Source organism: Vulpes lagopus, chromosome 22 (assembly GCF_018345385.1).
Source record: "Vulpes lagopus strain Blue_001 chromosome 22, ASM1834538v1, whole genome shotgun sequence".
NCBI classification, from domain to species: domain Eukaryota; kingdom Metazoa; phylum Chordata; class Mammalia; order Carnivora; family Canidae; genus Vulpes; species Vulpes lagopus.
In genome coordinates this window covers 24,762,076-24,787,359 of record NC_054845.1, presented here as the reverse complement: position 1 = coordinate 24,787,359, position 25,284 = coordinate 24,762,076, and the positions used below count along the sequence as shown (strand labels likewise).

At 57.3% G+C, this 25,284-nt stretch overlaps 1 protein-coding gene across 11 annotated transcripts in view; it reads left to right on the top strand.

Annotated features, from left to right (window-relative positions):
* TNS1 (tensin 1) overlaps positions 1–25,284 on the top strand; it is a 184,964-nt gene that overhangs the window by 87,079 nt on the left and 72,601 nt on the right. For all 11 annotated transcript variants that reach the window (XM_041737617.1, XM_041737613.1, XM_041737614.1 and 8 more), the window contains 12 exons: positions 4,657–4,706; positions 6,943–7,114; positions 9,456–9,506; positions 10,614–10,736; positions 11,194–11,258; positions 12,242–12,325; positions 16,009–16,121; positions 16,464–16,524; positions 16,725–16,800; positions 17,364–17,493; positions 18,900–18,965; positions 20,309–20,425. In XM_041737617.1, the coding sequence (XP_041593551.1) occupies positions 6,947–7,114; positions 9,456–9,506; positions 10,614–10,736; positions 11,194–11,258; positions 12,242–12,325; positions 16,009–16,121; positions 16,464–16,524; positions 16,725–16,800; positions 17,364–17,493; positions 18,900–18,965; positions 20,309–20,425 (1,054 nt within the window). In that variant the 5' untranslated portion in view covers positions 4,657–4,706; positions 6,943–6,946. The remainder of the gene's footprint in view (positions 1–4,656; positions 4,707–6,942; positions 7,115–9,455; positions 9,507–10,613; positions 10,737–11,193; positions 11,259–12,241; positions 12,326–16,008; positions 16,122–16,463; positions 16,525–16,724; positions 16,801–17,363; positions 17,494–18,899; positions 18,966–20,308; positions 20,426–25,284) is intronic.

The window sequence follows — 25,284 nt, the reverse complement described above, 5'->3', positions numbered from 1 at the left end:
GGCCTTCTCCATCCCTTCCTGGGGCTGCTGCTCAGATCTGGTGTTGCCCGGCTCTCCCAAGCCTTGGCCAGCGGAGGCTGTGTGAACCGAACGTTTTACCCAGTGGTCTGAGCACGTTGATAAGTCAAGTCCTAATGCCGCTGCTTCTCACAACCCCAGCCTGGGCCCGATAGAACTTGTCAGATAAAGCTTCAGCGTGAGAGAGTGAAGTTAGACATCATGAAGAACTATTTGACGCGGTGGTGGGTATGACCTTGGTCCCGGGAAAGGAAGAAGTGGCCATTTAGTTAGGACAGGATGGTTTTTTTTTTTTTTTTTTTAAGAACAAAATGTTGTTGATCTGGGATGAACGTGGGTGTGTCTGGGCGTGCCAGGGTGGGTAGGGGTTGTGTCCTGTCTGGACCTGGGACGAAGGACAATGTGAATTTTGGCTTAGCTAGTCTAGTCAAGGAAGCCAGTGGAAGGCTAAGCAAGGGAGCAGGTTCCAGAATGGCCCGTGTACTGCCAAGGAGGGAACACCTGAGGTCTAAAGCTCCCGCACACCTGTCCCGGGTTGGGGGACCCCAGGGCATTGGTGCGTGCCGTGCCCAGCCAGGGGCCGCCTGCCGTCTGCCCCGCGTGAGGGGACCCGTTTTGGAGGCTGTGCTCTTGCAGCCCTGGGCCTACTGGTGAGCTAGTGAGCCTGTTTGTTGAGCTGCTTTCCTGTCTCTGGCCCGCGGCCCAGGACTCACAGGGCAGGAATGGCTGTTTTCCTCTAGCAGGGTTGGTGTGTAGAGAGGTTTGTGGACCGTGTGCTGTGTCGCACTTTGTTTTGGAAAAATCCAGGCTGGTGGGCAGGAAGGAGAGAGGAAGGGGTGTGGCTGGAGGGGCTGGTGGCGGGTGGGGGTGAGAGGGGTGGCCACAGCCCCCAGAGGAGAGGTAGGAATGGGGACGGGCCCCTGACGTCGATTGAGCCCCAGTTTCTGGCTGCCTGACGCGGCCCTCGGTGTTTCTGACGGACCCTCCTCCCAACTGTGCCCCCTGGGAACTGGGGCTCAGGAAACGCGCCTTTTCTTTTGGTCCAGAACTGTTGTGTTTGGTCTGCAGACCTCAAAGGCAGGCAGGACTCTTCCCACAGTCGTTTTGCTCTAAAGCAACCCCGCCCAAGTCCTGGGGTTCCCGCTCCTAGTGATGGTGGGGAGGGCAGATGACGGAGCCTGGGGCCACAGACCCCGGCCTCTCAGGAGTGTCTGAGGGTGGGGGTGGTGTGTGGAACAAGGCAGAAAGAGTCGGGTGGCTCTGCAGGAGGAAGGGTGAGGGTTAGACTCCAGGAGGAACTTCCTGACAGTAAGAGAAGCAAGACACCGTTTTGGGGGGAAGGGGTCAGGGTGTGTGCACGGAGTTTCCTTTCATGCTGGTCTCCTGGTAAGAGAGAGACTGTGGTTTGGTGGTGACGATGGTTTGGTGGTGACCCTAGGGGAGGGTCCTGGTGCCTAGGGAGTTGAATCAAGGTTGTATGACTGCTTTCTGTCTTGGGAGGGGCCGGGACGAAGTTAAAACCTGGTGGGTAAAGGGCTTTGACCACAGAGAAGGGAAGAATGGGAGAACTTCTTTTTCAAATAAAATCTTTGTAAAGCCCTCTGGTGGTTTTCCCTGGAGGCTGTAGGTGGAACAGGTAAATCACCTGAGATCACAGGAGCGCCAGGCTCTACCCATTTTACAGCTTGGTCCCTGAGGCCCAGCAGCAGCTCCTCGTACCAGCTCGCTCATTCTTTCTTCCTTTTTTTTTTTTTTTTTTTAAGATTCTATTTATTTATTCATGAGAGACACAGAGAGAGAGGCAGAGACACAGGCAGAGGGAGAAGCAGGCTCCCTGCAGGGATCCCGATGCAGGACTCGATCCCAGGACCCCGGGATCACGCCCTGGGCCGAAGGCAGACGCTCACCCACTGAACCACCCAGGCGCCCCATCCTCATACCAGTTCTTGAAGAGTGTTGTCCTCCATGGAATATAAGTTCCTCGAGGTCAGGGATTCACCGCTCTGGTCCCCAGTGCCTCGCACGTTGCCCGGCACACAGCTGGTGGCACTCGGTGACAGTTTTCCGAGTGCGCGATTGCACATGATCACGGGCACCAGAGGTGACCGGTCTCGACTCACTCCCAGCCTCTTAGGAAGAGCCCGTGTGGTGAGGTGCGCGGCGGGGTGGGTGGGGGGCATTTCTGGCCTCGTGTGTGAGGTCACCTGCGTGTTTGGAACTTTCGGCTGTGCTTGCTCCCAGCCCCACCCCCTGGAACTGCGTGTGGTTCTCCACGTCCACTAGACTCAGACTTGTCACCCCTCTAAGTCTGCTTTCTGCCAGTGAGTGTCACATGTCCCCAAACTCTGCAGAAAACAGGAAGCCCCGTCAGTGAGAGGACAGCCTAGTGATTCAACAGGGGATGACCATCCAGCTGTTCCCATCCCCGTCATCTGGTGGGGTCACGGTCCAGGGCAGCTTCCTCCCCTGCCTCCCCTTCCCTGGCCAGCCTGGTGGAGCAGAGCCGGCTTGAACTTTGTCTTATCACCTCTGGAGGCGGCATGGCCAGACTCTGTTGGGGCCAAGTTTTTATTTATCTTCCCTGGCTTTTTTGGGGTGGGGAGGCTGAGGAATGCGGAGTGTTGTAACGTTGGGGGGGTGGTGGAATGGAGAAACAGGATCCAGTGCTCCTGCCCCGTTCTTCCTTTTCCCCCCTGTGCCCCGGGAGACTCCTGGCTCCCCTTGGCTCTCCAGTCCCCTCGCTAGGCCGGTCTCAATATCACATTGTCTCCCTGCAGCTCCGTGGGCCAGGACCCACGGCCCAGGCCACACCTCAGGCCTCGGCTATAGCTGCGGCTTCCAGTTGTTTGAAGCAGCTGTGGTGGCCTCCTCCAAAAGTGGCTGTGGATCTGCAACAGATGAAACCCGAGGGCCTATTTATAGCAGGGTGGCCCCGGGGCCTGGAGCAGGGCCTAGGGTCTGGCGAGGTTCAGCGACTCCTCATCAGGGACCGGTGAAATCAAGACGGATGAAGTGTTGGGTCTCTGTGTTCCTCCGGGTGGGCAGTCTTGGAACAGCCTGGTTTGGGGCTTGAAAACCAAACGTGATCCCTCCTTACCACCCCCGCGCCCCTGTGCCTGACTCATCCAAACCAAGTCGTCAGGGCCAGGGGGCTGTGGAGACGGAAACCTGCTGCCCTGACAGTCCCACTTGGCTGTTTGTTCCCCTTGCTGCTGCTGCAGAGGCTGAGCAGACGAGAGCTGGGCCGTAGCCCACGCCGAGGGGCTCTGGGCGCCGCGTCCTCCCCAAGGGCTGGATGGAGAGCCCTCCTCTTAGGGGGGCTGCCCTGACTTTGGGCTCGGCCGGGAGCCAGGCCTCCAAGCCTACCCACCGCTGCCTCGTAGGCACCGCAGGGCCCTGGGGGAGGCCGACAGGGGCTCCTCTTCTCTGCGCCCCCGTGGCCAGACCCAGGGTCTGGGTGAATCCTGCTGGTTGTAGACTTCCCCAGGACTCAGGGGGTGAGTCACCGTGCCTCAGTTTCTCCTCTTCTTGGCAGACTGGTCGTGTCTCCTTCGAGAGGTGGTTGCAACTGGGTGGTTGGGAGAGGCTGGTTACAGGGAGGTTTGGAAGGTGTTGATGGTCTCAGAGGGCTCTGGCCGGGCCTGGGAACTAGAAGCTGGGCGCTTGATTCTGCATCATGTCAGGTGGCTGACGGGGTGGGCGGCTGCTGGTGGTAGAGGCGATGTGGGGCTTTGATTTTCCATAGAGGTGAAGGTTGGTTTTATCTCCAACTACCCTTGTAATTGTACTACTATAGAGGGGCCCTATATGCAACTTCCTTTTCATCTTCGGACAGCTCTGTGAGGATCGCCCCATTTTACATGTGATGTTACAGAGGCTCTAAGTATTGCAAGGCTGCCTGGTGGGCCGCTACAGGACCCCGACCCTATACCATCGGGTTGTCTTGGGCTGTTGGGACCCCAACTTGGGTCCACTTGACTAATTTTCTGCAAGTTGACAACCCTGGAGATGGGAGCGGGTGAGGGTTAACAGCCAGCGGGCGGCAGGTCCTTAGGCACATGACTTGCTGCCCAGCACTGGTCTCGGCTGGTACGTGCCACCCGTCGCTGCTCTCGCCCCACAACTTTTGATTGAATGGCTCAGTGTTGCTGCTTTGAAGGGGAGGAGTGCAGGGTGATGGTGGTCAGTGGACAGACGGTCAGAGCTGGACAGGGGCCTGCTGTACCAGTCTGTCCTCCTTCCAGGCTTGCAGTGTGTATTGTCCGCTCGGGCTTACTGTTACGGTGTCCAGGGAATCAGGACGAAATGTGTTTCCATTCGCTTAGTGACTGTTTTATTGAGTGTGTGTACTCAGTGCCGATGGCACCAGCCCAGGCATTTCTCAGCATTTGGGATTTCTTCCTTCCCCGGGGAGGGAAAGCGGGGCCCTTTGGGGGCTTGCATGCACACTCACAAGGAATTGGCACCGATTGCTTTTGGCTTTAGGTTGCCGTGTTGCCTGGGTGTTAGGGTGCCTGGGCTGGAATGTTGGCAGAGAAAGGAGAAGAGAGTCTGTGTTTGTCTGCAGCCCTGACTGCTCCCGTGGACGGCCCTCCGCCGGCCTCCTCCATAATGCTGCTTCTCTTTCCTCTGTCCCAGGGCACCACCAGAGTCACCCCAAGCGTCCAGCCTCATCCCCAGCCTATCAGGTATGCCTGGCCTGTGTGGGGGGCAAGGGGTGGGGGTGCCGCAGTGAGGTCACTGTGGGTGTTTCCAGCAAGTCATGCCTTTGGGTTTCTGAGACCGAAGTCATAAAGCCACAGGTAGGGGGCATGGGGAGACGTGCCAGCTACAGGGAGAGTATGCAGGTAGATGCCTCTTGGAAATGCTCGTGTTTTGAGTTCTAGCTCGAAGCCAGGCTTTGAGCTGGATTCTTTGTGTCCTTGCATGATCTCATCTAGTCCTTGCAACAACCTTGCAAGGTAAGTATTTTATTCCCATTTGCCAGATGAGGAAACTGAGTCTCTGGGAGGTGAGGTGACTTGTTAAGGGTCACGCGGTCACCAGGACTTGGGTATATATTCAGGACTGGCTGGCGTCAAGGCCTGTGCTACATCCGGGTCGTCTTCGTGGGTAGGGGGTGTTTGATGTTGGAGGGTCATTTATAAAAGCCAAGTTCTCTTTCTGGCTGGGCTGGGGGAGGGGATGCACAAAGCCCAGTGCCTTGCTGATCCAGAGTCTCTTTTCCCTGTGTCCGGGTTCTGTGGTTTTCTGGCTTGGGCTCTTCCCTTCTGCCTCACTTTCACTCCCAAGGTTCCCGAGAAGAGTGAGAATCTGGCTCCAGGGAAACAGCCCCAGCCAGCGACGGCTGGTGTGTAGCTAAAGCCCCCAGTGGGCCGTGGCCCAGCTGTCAGCTGCCCACAGACCCCAGGGGCCCTTTGGAGAATCCCCTTCCCTGAGGGCTGAGAACCACCCCGGGTTGGTGGATGGGAGCAGGGTGCGATGCTCAAGTTGTCCAGGCGGTGGCACTGCTTGGCCTTGGACACTCCCCCCCCCCCCCCCCCCCAAAAAAAAAAGGCTGGAGTGAGAACTCTATCTTAGGGACAAGGAGTCATGGGAGCTCAGAGGTCAAATTCAAACTGGGCTCCTTGCCACAGCCCGCTGGCCCCTCTACCACTTGGCTCCTGTCCTTGCCACCGTGGAGAAGCCATACCTCACCCCTGGCTCCCCTGGCTCCCAGCCCTGTATACACACTTGGGCTCAGAGGTCACCCTGGTGGACATCTGGACTCTGCCACTGTTGCCCCCCCCATCTCTTTGAAATACCCTGGTGCTATTTCTCTGCTGCCCCCACCTCTAGCCTCTCCTTAACCCTGCAGTAGTGAAAGATTGTCAAAAGGAAATGTGAGTGCTGCCCACCTTGGGTAGAGAGGGGGAAGTGAGACAGTGGGGGTTTGGTGAGGGGGTAAGAAGGTGAGAGGGTAGGAAGGGTAGAGGATGCCCCCGGGAGTCACAGGGGGCCTCAGAATGGAATTCCAGTGTCCTGAGACCCATTTCCCCTTCCTGGGCCTCCCTGCTGGAGGAGAAGCTGGGTGAGGTGTACAGGTGTGAACCCCACCTCGCCACACCCAGTGCCCAGCCCAGGGGCTTTCCACTTCTTTTAGGAGCTCAGGTGGCGCTGGGATGTCTGGGGACCACCCACCTGCCACCACGACGGCAAAGGCTCAGCACCCTCTGCTTCCTGGGCCCTTAGAAATCACGGAGGCCAGTGCCAAGACACAGGCCCTGCAGGCAGTGGGAGCTGCCGGAGTGGGAGAGCGCCAGGGAACACGGGGCAGGAGCCGGCCTGCCTCCAGGGAGGGCTGGAATGTGCGCTGCGGTCTGGCTTACCTGGAGCCCAGGCGGGCGAGCGTGTCACCCGAGCTGCCCTTTCCCCTGAGCAGCCTCCCCGCCCACTCTCCGGCTCAGGAGCGAGGGGAGGGCAGCACAGTGCTCAGCTCTGGGATGCTGGGGAGCACCCGGCTCAGTTCAGTCCTCTCTAAAACCTGTCCCGGGATCCTTGGAGAGACTTTTGCCAGACCCGGTGGCCACAGTGTGTTGGAAGGCTGGGCTGGACTCCTGGGCTCCTGGCCGGGTCGCGTCCTGGCCCTGGCACTGACCTCTGGGATCATAGGTTGAAGGCAGTGCCAACAGGATCGAGGGGCCCCTAAGGTTGCTGTCGTGGCTGAAATGACCCGGGATCCTTGCAAGCCCCTTGCCCAGGTGCACCCGGGCTCCCAGGCTGGCCTTGCCGGCTGCGCGGACCTTGGCTGTGGGTCTGGGAAGAGCCAAGCCTCCTGGGTTGGAATTGCAGGCCACATGTGGGGTGTTGGGGGTACGGCCACCTGAACCTTGCCCTGAGGATATGGGTGCTGACCTGCACCCCCTTCTGCCTACCGTCTCTCAGAAACATGAGTGTGAGCCGGACCATGGAGGACAGCTGTGAGCTGGACCTGGTGTACGTCACGGAGAGGATCATCGCCGTCTCCTTCCCCAGCACAGCCAACGAGGAGAACTTCCGGAGCAACCTCCGGGAGGTGGCCCAGATGCTCAAGTCCAAGCATGGAGGCAGCTACCTGGTGAGGAAGGGGCCTGGGGCCCCCTGTCCTTTCTGCTGGCCGCCTCCTCGCCTCTGGTGGCCGGGCTCAGCTCCAGCTTTACCGTGAGGAGTGTGTCTGTGGCTGGAATGGGGCATCTGGCCCCGTCGCGTGTGCACGAGTGCCCGGGTACGTGTGTGGTGACCAGGAGGAGAGCATAACAACAGGAATTCAGGTTACCGAGTGTTCCCTAGGAGGCAGGCCCTGTCCTAACTGCTTTCCACGTATTAACTTCACGCTCACCCTAGAGATTGGGTTTCACTGGACACATGTGGGGTGTAGGGCGGTGGGGTGTCGCCTGCGGTCACAGCGGCAGCAAGTGGCAGAGCTGGTGCACCATCAGGGCCTCTGAGGAGGCTGAGAACTGTGTTGTGGTGACGGGCGGCGTCTGCAGGGACCTCGCGTTGCTGGCACCGTGGTGGTGCCTGGCCCAGGAGAAGCACCTCACCCATGTGGGTGATCTCTAATGTCGGAGGGCCGGCGTGAGGGCCCCGAGGAGAGCTCAGTTCCACGTAGCAGGGAAGTACCTGTGGGATTGGGCTGGACCCACTGGCCAGGAGGTGCAGGCCCCAGGGGCCGCCCTGCGTGTGAGCCGAGGGGGGATCGGGAGTTGTGGGTCCTGGGGGCCGCCCAGCCTGTGAGCCGAGGGGGGATTGGGAGGTGCGAGCCCCAGGGGGCTGCCCCATGTGAGCGGAGGGGGGATCGGGAGGTGCGGGCTCCAGGGGCCACCCAGCCTGTGAGCCGAGGGGGGATTGGTAGGTGAGGGCCCCGGGGGGCCGCCCCATGTGTGAACTGAGGTCTGGGAGGCTGTGTTAGGTCCCTGGGGCTGCTGTAACAAATGATCGCACACTTGGTGTCTGCAAACAGCAGAATTGATTTTTTCATGGTTCTGGAGGCTGGAGGTCCAAATCGAGGTGTTGGCGGGGCTGTGCTCCCTCCGAAGGCTCTCCAGGGGAGCATGCCTTGCCCCTAGCTGCTTTCTGCTGCCTCCCAGCAGTCCTCGGTGACCTTGGCTTGTAGCCCCATCGCTCCCAGCTCCACCTCTGTCCTCACACGGCCTGCCTTCTTTCCCGTATCTCTTGGTGGCTCCTCTCCGCATCTTATAAGGACACCAGGCATGAGACCCAGGGCCCGCCCGACATCCAGGATGATCTCATCTTGAGATCCTTAACTACTTACATCAGCAGAGGCCCCGTTTCCAAATAAGGTCACATTCTGAAGTTGCAGGTGCATATGAATTTTTGTGGGACACTCCTGAACCCACCGCAGAGGCCTGTGCGTCAGCTGTGCTGGGTGTCAGCTGTGCTGGGCTGAGTGCAGACATCAGAGAGCCCTGGGTTTGGATGCTGGATCTGCTCTCACCGCCTGACTTTGGCCACTTCGCCTCACTAAACCTTAGGTCCTACGTCTGTGAAATGGGTCTAATTACATCACCACCTTGTGGTTGTTGAGAGGCTTAAGCCGGCTCCTGAGGCCTAACGTCCTCAGCATGGGCTGGCAGGTTGGGGATGCTCGACTGGTAGTAGTTGTTAATGTAGTAAAGTGTGAGCCCTTATGGGGCCGACAGTGGACTGGTAGCCAAGTGAGATCGTTCCCGGTGTCAGGAATCCGGGATTCTGTGGGTCTCTGTGCTAAGCCGCCCTCCCTCTGTCTTACCCATTGCAGGCTGTGGCTCCTCTTTTCTCCCCAGGAGTCAGCACAGTTTTCTTCGAGTTTCCTGGGGGGTGAGGTGGAGTGGGGCATTCTGTGCACCTACCTTGGAGGCAGAGACAGGAATTCCAGGGCCTGGGGGACTCCCATGGGGCGACAAGGTTAGGTGCCAGAGGGCATCTGCTGGGAGAGGGGTGGCGAGGGTCTGAGAGGGCCCCCTCAGGGCCATTTGCACCCTCGGTAGGAGCGTGCTGCCCACAGAGCTGTTGCGTCTTCAGGGGATGAAGTTCTCAGGTTGACATGTGAGGTGGCAACCAGAGACGGCCAAATACTTAGCACCTGACACCACCGGGTTCCCACCCAGTGCGGGAAGATGCCCACCTCGGGGGTGGCACAAAGACCCCAAGGCAGGCTGCATCCCCTTCTCGTCTCCAGTTCTGGGCGTCTGTCCGCTCACCGAGGGGAGTGGCGTGTCTACGTACTTCTCTGTCCTCCTCTTTTCCCTGAGAACCCGCAGCTGAGCTCTTGGTGGTCAGTGTGTGTCTGATGGGATGCCATTGTAAGCTCTTGCATGGGTAGAATTTTCACTGAGGGGTTGCGCGGGGAGCGGGGGAGAGACAGACAGACAGACAGCAAACACCATCCCACGGTCTCTCCCTTTTCCTCCTTCTAGCTTTTCAACCTGTCTGAGCGGAGGCCCGACATCACGAAGCTCCACGCCAAGGTGAGCTGATGCCCATCGCGGGTGGGGGCCTCCCATCAGGCCTGGAAGAGGAGAACAGCGGGGCTCCCTCGCCCTGGGTTCCTACTTTAGAATCTGGGGGGAAGTGCTGAGAAGCTTCGCAAAGTCTATTCCGTGTCTGTGCCATTTTCTATTTGGAACAAGGAAAAGACCGTATTTATGGTTTTTGCCAGACATACTACAGAGAGCCAAGCTTGGTACATGATTTCCTACCCAGGTCTGCCCCCCTGGGGTGCACTTGGTATCTCTCTGGGGTGAGGCTGGAGCTACGAGATTCCTAGCCTAATGGAAAAGCACTTTGGATATGACCTGGCTGGGAATTGCCAACGGGTGTTCACTCGCTGGCTCCGCGGGCTGAGTTGCCCGATGTCTGCTCTGGTTCCTGGATTCTGGTGCCCGTGGCTTTGTGACCCTGAGCAGGTGACAGCTCTCTGGGCACCTCTGAAAGTGGACGGGCTGTATCAGATGTGCTCCCTCGGCTCTTCCAAGCACAAGTTCTCTTTCAGTTTAATGGTCTGTGAGTTAAGAAAAGTTTCAGGGAGCCTGAAGGCTGCTCTCCAGATCTGCCCTCTGCCCCCTTCAGGCTCTCTCTCTCGGCCTGCCTGAAAAATCCATGGTTTGTGTGTCCAGGCCTAGAAGAGAGCTGTGAATAGCAGTGGGGGGGGGGGGGGGGTGGGTTCACTTTTCCTCCTTGGCTCCGAGCTGGGCTTTGGGGTTATATGTGGGTGGAGAGCTTAGGGGAAATGCTGGGGGGGTCCCGGCACATTTTGAAGTTAGAGTCATGTGGAAGGGACCTTGGGGTCATCAGCTTTACACACACATGAGGAAACTCTTCCATGACTTGCCAGAGGCCCCAGAGCGAGGCAGTGTCAGAGCTGAGACTCAGGCGCAGGGTCTCTGATCCTGGGGCCCACCCACGTCCTCTCTGCCCACACCCTTGCCTCCCCTCTGGGCTGATGGGCAGGGCAGGAAGCTAGGAGGGCCAGTAGCTGCAGCCCTGGGACCAACATGTAGGGCGTGTGTCACCCCTGCTGCCCTGGTCGACTCTCTGGGGCTTCCGCCCCTTCTCACTCGTGACTTGGGCCACAGGTACTGGAATTTGGCTGGCCTGACCTTCACACCCCAGCCCTGGAGAAGATCTGCAGTGTCTGCAAGGCCATGGACACTTGGCTCAACGCAGACCCTCACAATGTCGTTGTTCTTCACAATAAGGTCAGAGCGGGGGCCAACGGCTGTGTGTGTGTGTGTGTGTGTGTGTGTGTGTGTGTGTGTGTGTGTGTGTGTGTACGCACAGGCACATACGCTCATGTGTGCACACATGCATAGATGTGTCCTTGGATGATTGTGCGCGCCTACCTATACGTACATACATCTGTGTGTATGCCTTTTTCTAGGGGATAGTAGATTATGTCCCAGGGGGCATCCCCGGGAAATGGGGAGTTATGAGCTTGAGGGGCCCTCAAGTGTAGTGGGTGATCGGCTGAGTTTCTTTTCCTTGTGACTCAGCCCACCTGCTTCCCTCCCTTGCATTCTCCTCCCCCGTCCTGTTCTCCCTTAGAACCTCTCCCTCTCTCTAGCCACTGCCCCCTTATCTCCAGGTGTCTGCGCGGGCTCCGGGGCAGTCGGGCTGACTTTAGAAATAAAGGCTTTGTGTTTGGGGTTCTTTTAGGGAAACCGAGGCAGGATAGGTGTTGTCATCGCAGCTTACATGCACTACAGCAACATTTCTGCCAGGTAAGAGCCTCCCGTTCTCTGAATATTGCCAGCAGGAACCCCTTCTGTCCCTCCCCCCATGGCCTCGCCCTTCCTTGGGTGGGAGAATGATGATGGGGGATGAGAGGTGCTGGGGATGGGCTAGAGGGATCTGCCTCCAGTGCTGAGGCAGGTGGCTATGCATGGGAGGGCAGGAGAACAGAGAGTCCTTCCCTCTCTACTGAGAGCACTGGTGGGAGCAGCCTTGGGAGGCAAGCCCTCCCATGGACACCCCATCCACCCACCTTTCGGGGCCACTTTTCTTTGGCAAAAGACCTTCTGTTTTCCTGAGTGAGCTGGTGAGGGAGTCAGAAAGAAATGTTGGATCAGATCTGGCTCTGGCGGAACCATCCAGAAGTTATCTCATCCTTGTGGGCCTCGATAAGGATTTTGGGGTTTGGGATGGGATGTCATTGGAGAGTCAAGAACAGACGGGCAGCATCATTTGTCTCTTCCTTTTAAAATGACCTCTTTGTGGGTAGATAGAATGTTCTATGGAGCCTTAGTTGGTAGTTTTGTGGCTCTAAGAAACTCAACCCAGCCTAATCTTCCCTTAACAGTGAACGTTTCCTGTACACCTACTGTGTGGCCACATGTGCTAAGCTCTTTACAGGTGTTATTTCACTTAATTGCCATAACAACCTTCAAGGAAGGCACTTGTCACTCTCCTTTGACAGGGAGGGAAATCCGGTTCAGAAAGGTTAAATAACCGGATTCAAGACACCGGGCTAATAAGTAAGGGGCAGACTTGCTGTGGGAAGTCAGGCTGTCTGGCTCCAAAGCCCCTGCGCTGAGTCCTGCAGCACATACATAGAAAGCAGAGATGCTGGAACTCTCTTTTCCTGAGAGCTTCTCAGCATGGGGGTGCCTGGAAGGTTCTATAGGTTTGGGGGAGCAGGGATGAGGAGGTAAGGGACTCTTGGACATAAGAGTTGGCTCCTCTGACCACCCGTCTCTCCCCGCAGCGCTGATCAGGCCCTGGACCGGTTTGCCATGAAGCGGTTCTATGAGGATAAGATTGTGCCCATTGGCCAGCCATCCCAGAGAAGGTGGGTCTCCGGCCTCACAGCCAGTGCATGCACGTGTGTGTGTGTGTGTGTGTGTGTGTGTGTGTGCACGCGCTTGCTATCTTGGGGACTAGCCTTATGCACCCACAGGGGTTGGAACAGCCATGCCTAGGTGGGGGTGTGTTCAGGTGCCAGCCTGGAGTGGAGTGAGCTCAGGAACCCAGGTGAGCCCACGGGCAGCTGTGTGTACCCGCAGGTGGGCATGGCAGTTGGCTCCTGAGGCCAGTGCTGGAGAGCAATGGGGCTGCTGGTGGAGGCCGCATCGGTCTGGGTGCAAGAAGGCAGCCCGTATTAAGAAGGCAGTGGTGTTCTTGGTCTGGCAGTAGGACTGCTTCCGTGCCTTGGTGAGCTCAGAGGAGGCTGACATCAATGCCACCTGCCCTGAGGAGGTCACAGATTCTTACCATGAGGGTCATCTTCTGCTGGAAGAGCTTTAAAAATTTTACCAAGGGCTCTCAAGCACATGGTCTCATCGGAGCCCATAGGAGCCCAAGAAGAAAGCAGGGCGGGCAGAGATGATTCATTCATTCATTGGACAAATTTTAGGTGCTCTAGTAGGTTCTGAGTGCTGGAGATACCTAGTGGAACAGGACAAAGTGCTCTGCCCTCAGTGAGCTGATATCCCATGATGGACATTGCCCAAGTAAATAGACCAACAGGACCATTTCTATAGTGGTTAGTGCTAGGAAAGAAAGAGAGCAGGATGGGATAGATCTGATGGGGGATATTGTTTAATGAAGGGGGGGTTAGGGAACACCTGTCAGAGGTGGTGGATTTGAGTCCCAACCTGAACAATGATGAGCTACTGTAAGACAATCCAGGGCATTCCCATTTTACAGATGAGAAGCCTGAGCCTGGGGCGGGGGGTAGGGGCTCAGCATGGCCGGGATCCACAGCGGTTAGTAGCAGAGCTAGAAGGTACTCGGGGGCCTGTAACTCAGGCCAGTTGTGCCACCTCCTGTCCCGAGGGCCGCCCCTGGATTGTGCTGTGGGGATAGCGTACTGTGTAGTGATGGCTGATCCACAGAAGAGCACACGTAGAATCAGGGCTGGTGGACTGTGGGGAGGCTGCAGGTGAGTGTGAGTCAGGAGCCCAGGCCCAGAGGGGCGAGTGGAGATGGGGAGGGGAACCCAGCCCCTTTGTGGCCAGAGCTGTGGCCCTGCCACGTGTCCTCGTGATGTGCCACACTGCTCTGCACGCAGGGGTTGGGGGGCTGACTCAGCAGGTCCCGCGGAGTTTACCAAGGACACGAGCCATCAAGGTGCTTTCAGGTCATGAGAAATCCTTGGAAGGGGAAAAAAACCCAAAATGGAGTGATGGGGTGGGTGTGGGGGCTGAACTTTCTGGGAAGGTGATGGATGGGCTGGGCTCTCAGGGGAAGAAGGAGGCATCTGAGTGCAGATTGGTGGTCCCCTCCGTGCAGAGGGGACAGCAAGTATGCTGGCCCAGGGGCCAGAGCATCCCCCTGACTTTTCTAGCCCATCAGGACACTGACTGGGGGGCACCCGGGGCACCTGGGTGGCTCAGGGGTTGAGTATCTGCCTTCGGCTCAGGTCGTGATGCCAGGGTCCTGGGATTGAGTCCCACATCGGGCCTCTCGCGGAGCCTCAGGATGCATACTGATTGGCGCCTGCTTCTCCCTCTGCCTATGTCTCTGCCTCTTTCTCTGTATCTGTAAATAAATAAAACATAATAAAAGAAAAGAAGAACACTGACTGGGCCAGCAGGACCCCTTGCCTCCCCAGGCTGGGGTTCTCATCGTATTCCCCATCACCCCCACCTGGCTTGCCTTGCTAGAAGGGTGCTGGCTCTGCCGGTGACTGTGTCTACCATTGTAGCGGGAAGCCCAAGCACAAGTGAGTCCTCAGGCCATCCAGCGCCTTACAACGGGCACAGGACAGCCGGTAGCTGGTCTCTGGGTCAGCCATCAGAAACAGGATGTCTGTGTGCAGAAAATTCTGGTTGGGCTGCCAGATGCAGCAGCTGTGGATCAATGAGAGTCTTCTCAGGGAGGAAGGAACTGTCATTCAAGTACCCGCCGGTCAGGCCCTGGCTCGCTACGTGTGACTGGTGGCCTTGGTCATGAGTCTGACTTTGAAGGATAAGAAGTCCCGATGGAGGAGCCTGATAGTATGAGGGCACGATGTGGCTTGAAGACAGTGGGAGAGCAGCCACATCCCTGAAGCCGGAAGCCTGGGGAATGGGACCAGGGCCACCTCTCAGTAGTAGGAGGGTTTAGGGACTCCACGGTGTGCAGCGTGCGCTTGATCACATGATCTGTCTGCCTTGCAGCTCGTTATCTGTCACCGCATCTGCTGATGGGTGGGTAACTCGGGCCGTGCGCACCCGTGGGTGAGAGGACAGCTGTTGGCTTCATTGTGTATTTGTTGCCACTCTCCCGCCTTCTGGGCAGTGTCATTTGTAGGGAACGGAGCAGTTGGAGGAGAGGAGGGCAGAGAGGGAGGGTGGGAGGGAGGGAGGGGCTTTGCCTGCAACTGCCCCATTCATCGTCACCCCACCCCCGGACTCATTGTCCCCAGCACACAGACACATCCTGTTGGCACGATTGAGAGATCTGATAGGAACCACCATTCCAGGTTTCCGGTTTGAGTAATGGGGCTGGGGGCTGGGCAAGGGCTGACCAGGAACCGGGGCTGCCCATCAGATTATCTTGCTTGGGTAGTGTGAGGTGGCCCCACCCCAGGCCCGGGGACAGAGGCGCACAAGCCTGGAGGTGGGCCAGGGAGTCAAGAGACAGGAGGGGACCATTGTCACGGTCACGTGGGTTCTGGTTCCACCAGCCTCAGAGAGCTCCCTGGCCTCTGGCGCGGAGTCTCAGGATGCATGCGGATTGGTCTGTCGGACGCAGCTCAGCGTCCTCTGGCCATTCAGAGAGGAAGGGTGCGGCGACCAATCCACAGCAGAGGGACTGACCTCTCTCTCCAGCAGGTGCACCGAAGTTCAGACTGCTTCCTTCTCTCCCCACCCACGCTCAGCTTGTGTGTCCTTGCTGCGTGTTAGCAACTCTTTCTGCACCCAGTTTCCCCTCTCTTCTAGAAGGAGTGGAGTTGGATTAACTCTTGGGTTCTTCCAACACGATCCAAAAAGAATTGGGGAGTATTGACCGTAGGGATGGGGATACTTGATGGACTTGGTGGAAGTTAGGTGTCTTTCAATACCATGTGTAGAGGGATCTCCTACACTTCAGTGTGGTATAAAAAAGTAAAGGACTCTAATTATTAAGCTCTTACTGTTTGCTGGACTGTCATGTAGCTGAACGGGTACAAGCGTAAGCTTGGTTTCAGCTCCGTGTGAGGGTGTTGGAGGGGTTTGCCTTGGGCAGCGGTGAGCAGCTTATTGATACCTGTCAGGGATGCGGGGGAGGAACTTTTTGGGTGGGAGGGAGGCTGGGAAGAGATGCTCACGTTGACCACCAGGGGACGCCAGAGAACCCCCCCAAACAGGAGTATTGGCTCCATTCTGCTCCTTGGTTGAGTGGTACCTGCTCCTCCTCCTACCTGGGGCTCCCGGCAGCAAGAAAGGACTGTGCTGGGGTGGAGACCCCCACTTCCAGGAGGCCCGGGAGAGAGGTGGGGGTGGTGGCGGGGAGGCTCTGCTGTGGGACAGCTCTCCTGGCTGAAGCCCCCCTTCTCCGGCCCCCCAGGTACGTGCACTACTTCAGTGGCCTGCTCTCTGGCTCCATCAAAATGAACAACAAGCCCTTGTTTCTGCACCACGTGATCATGCACGGCATCCCCAACTTCGAGTCTAAAGGAGGTACCTGCCCGGGCCCCCTGGCTTCCCTCCCCGCTGTCTCCCATCTTCTTTTCTCAAGGGGCAGCATCGGGGGTAAAAGCGTGGGCTTGGGTTGGAGGCCCCACCTCCTGAGCTTTCTTTAAGCCCCGGGTCCAGTCACGGGTTAGATTTTGGCAGCGCCCGCCGGCACGTGATGTTGGATGCGGCAGGGGCTCTTGTCCACTTAAAAGTGCCTCTCAGATGAAGAGTTAGTATCCCTTCCTCCTTTCTCTGTTCGTGTCTCCTGCCTGCCTCTCCTGCCCCCAGCCCTTCCTTGCTTCTCCCTCTGCCCCGCACCCCGCCTGACACCACCCTCCCTTGCAGGATGTCGGCCGTTTCTCCGGATCTACCAGGCCATGCAGCCTGTCTACACGTCTGGCATCTAGTAGGTATCCCAGGGGATGAGCGGCCAGGGCTGCACGAGGGCGACGATGGGGGCAAGGGTGCGGGGGAAGGGCCAGGACCTCTTCCAGGAGGATCTCAGCCTGCAGAGGGCTGAGCCACAGGGAGCCCCTAGGAGGGGGCAGCAGGGAACAGGCGTGCCCCCTCCGCAGCTCTTGCTCCCTGCTCCCCTCTCTCCTGTAGCAATGTCCAAGGAGACAGCCAGACCAGCATCTGCATCACCATCGAGCCCGGGCTGCTCTTGAAGGGAGACATCTTGGTGAGTGCCCCCTCCTCCCTGTTTATTTTTTCTCGTTTTTTCTGTCTTCCTGCTCCCCTCCTGCCTCTTCAGACAGGATTGTCACTCCTCGATGGCCATCAGGGCTCCCGCAGGGCCTTCCGGCCTCCGACAGTCCTTGTCCATTCCCCTGCCTCAGAGGTGGACACCTCTTCTCCTGTGCTTGTCTCTTGTTCTAGAAAATCTCCAGGGAAATATCTCTCAGTGTGAGCTGTTACTCGCCTGGCTTCCTGTGGTGACAAGGACTCCCTCAATTCTAACTTCAGTCTTTCCTCCTGCAATTTAAAGTCACTCCTCCTTTTTTGCATTCTGTGTGCAGGAACTTATTGGGAGGACAGTTTTCTCCCCACAGGGCAAGATTGGCCTCCAACATTCTGCTTTCTAGAAGTTTCCCCAGATAGCTCTGAGATCCTGTTTGGTACTGGTGACCTCTCCCTCATTAAGGGATCACCTGGGGTCTCAGTCATGGTGCTAAGAAGGAGGCTCCCTGAGACCTGATCTCCCATCCTCGGGTCCCTGATGGGCTCTGCTCTCTTCCCACCCAGCTGAAGTGTTACCATAAGAAGTTCCGGAGCCCAGCCCGGGATGTCATCTTCCGTGTGCAGTTCCACACCTGTGCCATCCATGACCTGGGGGTTGTCTTTGGGAAGGAAGACCTTGATGATGCCTTCAAAGGTGGGCTCACTGAGTAGAGAGATAGACCTCACAAGGAATAATTATACCACAGGGTAGAAGAGCACTGATGGAGGAGCTATGGCACCAGTGAAGGGGGGACCATTTTCTGAGGGAAGAAGAGGTGTTTGGGGAGGTGTCTCGCTTTGCTTCTTTATCTATTTGGGGTTATGTCTGTATCACATTCAGACCTGAGACATATCCATATCCGTTCAGTCATTCACTCATCCACCCATCTGCCCATGCATCTACCTACTTATCCAAATCCATCCATCCATCCATCCACCTACTCATCCAGATCTTTCCATCCGTCCATCTATCCAACAATCCATACCCATCCATCCACCCACCCATCTATCTACCTACCCATCCAACCATCTACCCACTCACCCAAACCCACCCATCCATCCACCAAGAAATACTTGTGTGTCTATATGTGCCAGGCAGGTGCTAGTCTCAGGTTACAAAGAGATAGAAGTCTGGCCCTGCCCTCAGGGAACTCACAGCTCCATGGGAGAAAAAGAGACACACAAGCGTGATACCACGAAGCAGCGCCTGCAGTGACGGAGACATTCCCGCCCCAGGGAACGCCTGCCATCCCTCCTGTAACATCTCTTCCCACAAGCAGTGGATGGTGATCTGTGTCCAGATTGGTCTTAGGCCAAGAGCAGAGAGTAGGGCTGGCGCTCGGGGGGGAGGGGGGGGAGGAGCCTGACCCCCTCCCCCCGCAGTGCAGTCTGGCTCATGTAGTAAAAGGATGTTTCTGTGGTGAGCTTCCTCTGTACTGGAGCCAGGAGGGCAAAAGCAGAGGGGATGCCACAATCATTACGGAACGGAATGTAAATGTTATCAGTCTTAACAAGGAAAAGTGAAGGGAAAACAGACGACATAAAGATGGACTTGGTGAAGGGAGGAGAAAGTGGGGGCACGGATTTTCTTCTCTTACATGGAGGGAGTCAGGGGACACCATTGAAAATGGACAGCTCACGAAATAGAGGCTTAGTTGTAGCATTTAAAGTCGCAAAGGAAATCAGAATAAATACTATTACTAATTGATTTAGTGAGAAGGGATATGGGAGTGATATTAGCGGGCCAAATTAATTACCGTCATCGTGGTAAATCGATGGAGATTGCTTGAAACTGGTATGTCTAGAAATAGTGGCATAAAAACAGTGGCTATTATTTAGAGTCTTAGAGGCAACTGCTAGTAGGACAAGAAATAGAAACGGTTGGGAATGGTTTCAAGCAAGTAGCACTTGGGCCAAAGGTGGGCAAGAGGCCATTTCATTATCTATATAGTATGATCAGCCATAGATTTGCATATTATTTTTACCTCCTCCTGAAAGATGAAGCTGAAGTCCGTTTGGGGAATTAACTGCTCATTTTTGTCTTTCCTTCTCCCTTTTCAGATGATCGATTTCCAGAATATGGCAAAGTAGAATTTGTATTTTCTTACGGACCAGAGAAAATTCAAGGTAAAAGCTTGTTAGAGTTCATTTTTTCCCCACCCCCTTGCCTGCATCCTCACCTGTCCTCACTCCACCCCCGTCATTCTCCCACTGATGTGCTTTACAATGAGCAAGTTCCCTGTGAATGAGAGGCAGGCCAGCAGTAGAGGATCTGGCTATCACAGTGGACCCCTGGCTAAACATGAACCAATGACTTAATCTTTGGATCATAAAAATAAAAGAGCTGACCAAGAGGTGCTGGGCTGGATAAACCGTTCTGGTCCCATTAGGTCACCGTCCCGTTATATTCGGAGACTAGGGGGCTGTGGTAGATGCGGGGAGTGGCTGAAGGGACGTTCAGAGGTGCTAGATGGGTGAGAGAAGTATTTATGAGGACTGAGGTGGTTCAACCTGAAGATGAGAAGGCCGATTTAATAATAGCTGGTATGCCTTTGGACTGGTTATATGTGGAGACCAGTTGTTCTCCATCCTATTTGAGAACAGAGTGAGATGAGACGAAGTTAGGCTACCGGCGGAGGAACTCTGGGAAGAGGCAAGGAGGGACTGCCAGGTCAGGAGAGGGACTTGCCCCAGGAGGCAGGACTTGCGGCCTGTGCGGCCGTCATCTTCCCGTGGATGAGTGGGAGAGACTGCTTCTCCCCTCAGAGTCCTGCCTGCAGCCGGGAGCATCTGAAGAGGAAGGCAGGGGGTTGGCTAGCATGCCCTTGTGTCCTCTCAGTGTCATGGCTGGGATTTCCCTGCTGTCCCTACCCCATGCCACGCAGCACAAGCCTCTTCCACACTCCCCCGACTCCAGGGGCAGACCTTCCGGTCTCCTGGCACTGCCCCGGGGTGGGGGGGGCCCGGGACATGGAAAAGGAAGAAACAGATGCTTAGCCAGAGGGCCCCCCAGCTTTCCTCTGGAGGAGGAGGGGTCTTCATTCCTCAGTGTCCCATCCTGATGTCCCCCATGACCACATATGAGGCTTTTCAAGAATGCAAGGAACCAGGGGCACCTGGGTGGCTCAGTCGGTTGAGCACCTGACTCTTGACTTCGGCTCAGGTTATGATCTCTGGGTGGTGGGATCGAGCCCCTCGTTAGGCTACATGGTGGACGTGGATCCTGCTTTGGGTTTTCTCTCTCTCCCTCTCCCTCTGCCCCCCACTATAAAATAAAACAGATAATGCAAGAAACCAGACTCCTGGGTTCTCTGTCCACTTGAAGCCGCTGGCCGCACCCCACCATGCTCAGGAGAATGAGAAGCCCCTCAGGGGGCAGCCCCAGGGGAGCCGTTGGCTTCTTCTGTTTGCCTCGCTGCTGATCGGCCTTTTCCCTTTCTCTGCACTGCCCTCCTGCCTCCTTCCGTCAGGCATGGAACACCTGGAGAACGGGCCGAGCGTGTCCGTGGACTATAACACCTCCGACCCCCTCATCCGCTGGGATTCCTATGACAACTTCGATGGGCACCGAGAGGACGGCATGGAGGGTAGGTGGCACCGGGGTTTCCAGCTCCCCTCCCCGCAGCACTGCCCTGCTCCCGTGGCCTGAGACAGCACACAGGGTTCGGCGGAGGCCGAGGAGAGGTCCAGGCACCTCGGAGAGCTCCCGGTTCAGTGAGGGGACAGTAAGACAAAGCACGAGTGTGTGGAATAACCAAGACACAGGTGACGAATGCAGCCAAACGGCCACGTGACCACGGTGTGCCTCTGCTGCTGAATGAGTCCCACCAACTGTAAGCAGCCTGTGCTCTGACCCTGGCCGGGGAGGGACTCTTGAGAGCTGGAGTGGTCTGGGAGGGCTCCTTGGGGGAGGTGGCCTTGAGCGGAGCTTGACATACCTGTCACTTGCCACAAATGCGGCATTTTGTTAGATTTCTTTGAAACCCGCCGTTAGATTTCTCCAGGCTCGAGGCCTGAGTTCCCTGGGGTCAGAGCCCTAGGAATGTAGTAGACACAGCACGCGGGTCCTACATGCTTTCATCGACGGCCAACGAAAATGTTTGAGAGCTGGAGACCGATAGGCTGCAGAATTTGAAAAGTTAAGCCAAGGTCGAAATTAATGCATGTTTAATTTAGCTGCACAACCTAGCATTATGTCAGGTGGGCAACTGCAGCTCAGTTCAGTGCGGGGGGGGGGGGGGGGGGGGGGGGGTGATGTGTGGATTGTGTTTGTTTGTGTGGTTCATTTGCATGTGGGAGGCAGGGCGGAGCCTCCAAAGGCAGCATCCTGGGAGCCCTCGAGATGCCGGGTCTGGGGTTTGGCCTAGACTTGCTTTTCTGATTTAATCCTGGGACTGCAGCATGTGGGAGCCCAAAGGATCCTCAGGACTGTTGGCCCACCCCCGGATTTGCAGTTGGGGATAACCAAGAGCACCCCGCCCCCCCGCCCCACTCGAAGGAAGGGTCTTCTGGTTTACCCCACTGCCCAATGGATACATGCTTTCAAGGATACCAGCTCCCGGCCCCTGGGCTGCAGCTGGTCCTCGGGTGAGGCTGTGGCGTCCCGGGGACTCTGAGCCCTGTGGCAGAACTGGGTTAAAGAGAGCCAGGCCTCCTGGACCCCCACCTGCTCCCCATCCTCCTTCCACCTTCTTCTCCAGGGTTTTGGATATGTTGACTCCACCCTGAAAGTCTTCTTTTCCTTGAAAAAAAAAAAAAAATTTCTCCCTCTGACCTCTGAGATACCAGAAGGAGTGATGGAGCTCAGAGCAAGTGGGATGAGGGCAGTGGTTGGGCCAGACTTTAGGGCTTGATGAGAGCATGTTGTTTACAGGCAACACTGCAAAGTGGATGGCTTGTCCTCAAGTCTACCTTCTTAGTTCCCTCCACCCCCTCCCCCAGGGGCCCAGACACCCCACCCCGCAGAGGCACCGCCCCAAGCACTCCTCCCCACCTCCCCGGGGCCCCCTCTGCTGTGCTGAGTGGCTGGGGAGAGGGCAGAGGACGGAATGATTTAGTTCGGAGCTACTGCCAGCCTAATTGTTCAACGTTCTGGGGATGTTTGCATTTTTCACAAGAACACTTGGCAATTTGAAGGTATTTTTAATGTGTCCCCGTCTCTCCCTGCTGTGGATTCTGTGCAGCAGCCAATGTAAAATACTCAGTAAACTGCAAGGTGCCAAGCAACCAAAAGGTAAAAGAGTTAAGGGGACAGGAGAGGCTGTGGGAGGCCTGATGGGGACACGTTGCCAGAGGGAAGGCAGGGGGCAGGCGGCGGGGGAGCAGAAGGAGGAGCAGCAGCTAGAGGCAGGAATGGGGTAGGAAGGAGAGGCTGAGGGAGTCTGGATTCTTCTCCGCCCCTTGCCTCCTCCCTCTCCCCCCCGCCCCCCCCCCCCGGGGCAGGGGAATGGAACCCGTCAGCTCATCCTGCAGGGACAGAGGGGCTCCTGTCTGGAGGCTGAGGAGCTGGCCCTATGCCTGGAGGGTGGGAAGGGAAGGCAGGGCAAGCAGATCGAGGCTCTGCTGTCCTCTTCGCTGGCCTGGCCTCGTCTAGCCAGCTGGTTGGCCTGGACCGGGAGCGATGAGGTTGGGGTGGTCACCAGGACAGACCCCGCCTGTCCATCTGTGTGCCCCCTGCTGCTGCTGGGCTGCATCCCCCACAGGGACGGGAAAGCCAGCCGTGGGGTGGGAGCAATGATCATTATTCCAGTCCTGCTCTTCTTCATGGCTGGAGGCACTTCTGGAAGGTTCTAGGTTCTGGGGCCCAGAGATTAAAGCATTTTCTTCTGGCTGATTTCCTTGGTCAAGAGAGAGACATAGGAGGCCTGAGTCCATCTCCTTTGGGGGCAAGTCCCTGTACCTCAGTGTCCCCATGTAACACTCTTGGGGTAAGGGCACCTAACCTCCAAGACTCCGGGGTGCCCAGGAAGTGGCTCAAGCTGGAGCCTGGAAGGTGCCTGGGGGCTCCTAGGAGTGGCCCCGGGGCTGGGGGGCTGGGCTCTGTGGGTGACATGGTACCCAAGGTGGCCCTGCCTGCCCCCCAGGGAAGCCATGGACTGGGAGAGGCAGGCTAACCCCAAGGTGCTGTGGGTCAGCCTGTGTGCCTGAGGCCTGACCACCCAGGGTCCGCTCCAGGTCCCCGATCCCCCTCCGTAACTGGAGGCCTTACCTAGCCTTCCAAGTCTCAGTTTGTTTTTCTACAGACTGGGATGGTTAGTGGCGCCCGTGTCCTTGGCTTAATGCAGCAACGGTCATGAAAGGCGGTTTAGCATAGGGGTCCCCAAGGTGGCCTCTAGAGCCGAACTACCTGGGTCCAGACCCTCTGACAAGAAGCCATCCTCTCAGGGCCTTGGTTTGCTCTGCTGTAAAAGGGGGATTGAGTGGACAAATCATTTTGAGCATCGTGTGGGGAGTAGGAGCTGCGGAGGCTGCCTGTGGTGGCTCCTCAGGAGTCTCTGCACGTAATGACCGTGGCCAGCATCTCGGGTGTCTCTGCAGAGAAGACCAAGGAGGTCTTGGTCTTGGCCTTGGGAGCCCGCTCTGGCTTTGCCACATGCCAGTCATGGTGCCCAGCCCTTGCAAGTCTCCCTTTGCCTAGTGTTCACAGCCGCCCTGTGAGGTGGGCACTGGTTTCATGCCTGGGTAGGGAAACTGAGGCACAGTGGGGTTTAGTAACCCGCGGGAGCAGTAAGGAGCAGTAAGGAGCAGGTCTGGGTGTGAAACCCCAGTGCTCATCGCTGTGCTGCTTTGGTAACCGCAGGCCTGTGTTCCGGGCACCAGGCCCTGTGACACTCCCTGGGTCGCCTCTGAGCTTGGGTGGATCTGGCCCCTCCGTCCCCGCCTCTGACCACTGGGCAGACCCCTGTCCTGAGTCTCAGCAAGGAGAGGCGCCGGAGGCCCTGGGATCTGGAGCGTGGCAGCCAGGAGAGCACCGGGCCGGCCTGCGGCAGATGCTTAGCTGGACGTCAGCGCCGGGGACAGCTGAGGCGCATCCCTTGGTGTCCCTCCCCTGCCCCCCAGGAGGCTGTGGGGCTGCTCCCACCGCAAGGCCTCTGGTGAGGGGAAGGCCGCTCAAAATAGGGGAGGCGTGTCGGAGGTGAGATCAGGTCGTTTCTGCAAGTGGCACGCCTCTCCTATTTCAGGCCCGTGAGGGAAGGGATCCGAGAGGCCGGGCCAGGCCCCCCAGAGGCCACTGGGTGACTCAGAGGGGCAGCAGGGGGCACTGAGCCAGGCGCTGGGGACCAGGAACAGCCGATCTCGGGCCTGGGCTGCTCCTCGCCGCCTTGCGGTCGGCCCTCTGCCCGCTATTCCTCCAGCTTCTGCAGGAGACCCTGACTTTACCGTCTGTGCCGGGAGCTGCACCTCTGTCTTCCCCCAACCCCCCACTCCTAGTTCAAGTTTCTTTTTTTTTTTTTTTTTTAAGATTTTATTTATTTATTCACGAGACACACACACACACACACACACACACACACACACACACACACAGAGGCAGAGACACAGGCAGAGGGAGAAGCAGGCTCCACGCAGGGAGCCCGATGTGGGACTTGATCCCGGGTCTCCAGGATCATGCCCTGGGCTGCAGGTGGCGCTAAATGGCTGAGCCACCTGGGCTGCCCCCTAGTTCAAGTTTCTACTCCCTGGGGCATCGCAGATCCATCTCAGCAGCAGAAACGATGGAAGAAAAGCCCTGTGCTCTGTAGGCCCACGTCCCAGGCTGGGGCGGTCCAGGCCTGTCAGGGAGCCTGCCTGCTGGCCTTCTGCCACAGTGAGGACACAGAGGCTGGCACTTGTGGGCCTGCCAGGGGGGAGGTCATCCTCACGTGCAGAGGCCCCCCTTTGCACGACCTCGGCTCCAGTCGTCCTATTGCACCAGTGGCCACACCCACATGTGGATGTAGTTAGTCGTGCTGCGGGGGTCATGAGATAGGACATGGGGTGGCTACTGAATCCAGGAGTCTGACCCTGGTCCCTTCCCTCCTCCCTTGGTCCCTTCCCTCCTCCCTTGGAGCTCAGTGTGTTCAGCGCCCCACACCCCCTAATACGGGGGGCGGGGTCCTTGCAGGTGCTTGTCCAACTTCTTACACCTTTGGACGGCAGAGAGCTCACGCCGCACCGGGCAGGCCGTTTCACTGTGGACAAGTCCAGAAATTTGGAGAGAAATAGAGGGAAAAGGGCGAGTTGCCTCTGTGTGGTGGCCGTGGATGCTCAGGGACCCTGCACTCAGGCCAGAAGGAAGGGGAAGTGGTGACAGGTGAAGAATCCGTTAGAAACTCAGTATTAAGAACTTTCTCACCAGAGAAGGTTCCAGGCCTTGACATGTGGCTGGGGAGCAGGGGAGCACCTGCCGTCTCCAGGCCTCCTCACTTCGGGAGTAGCACCCTCTGGTGCACCCCGCAGGCCGGTG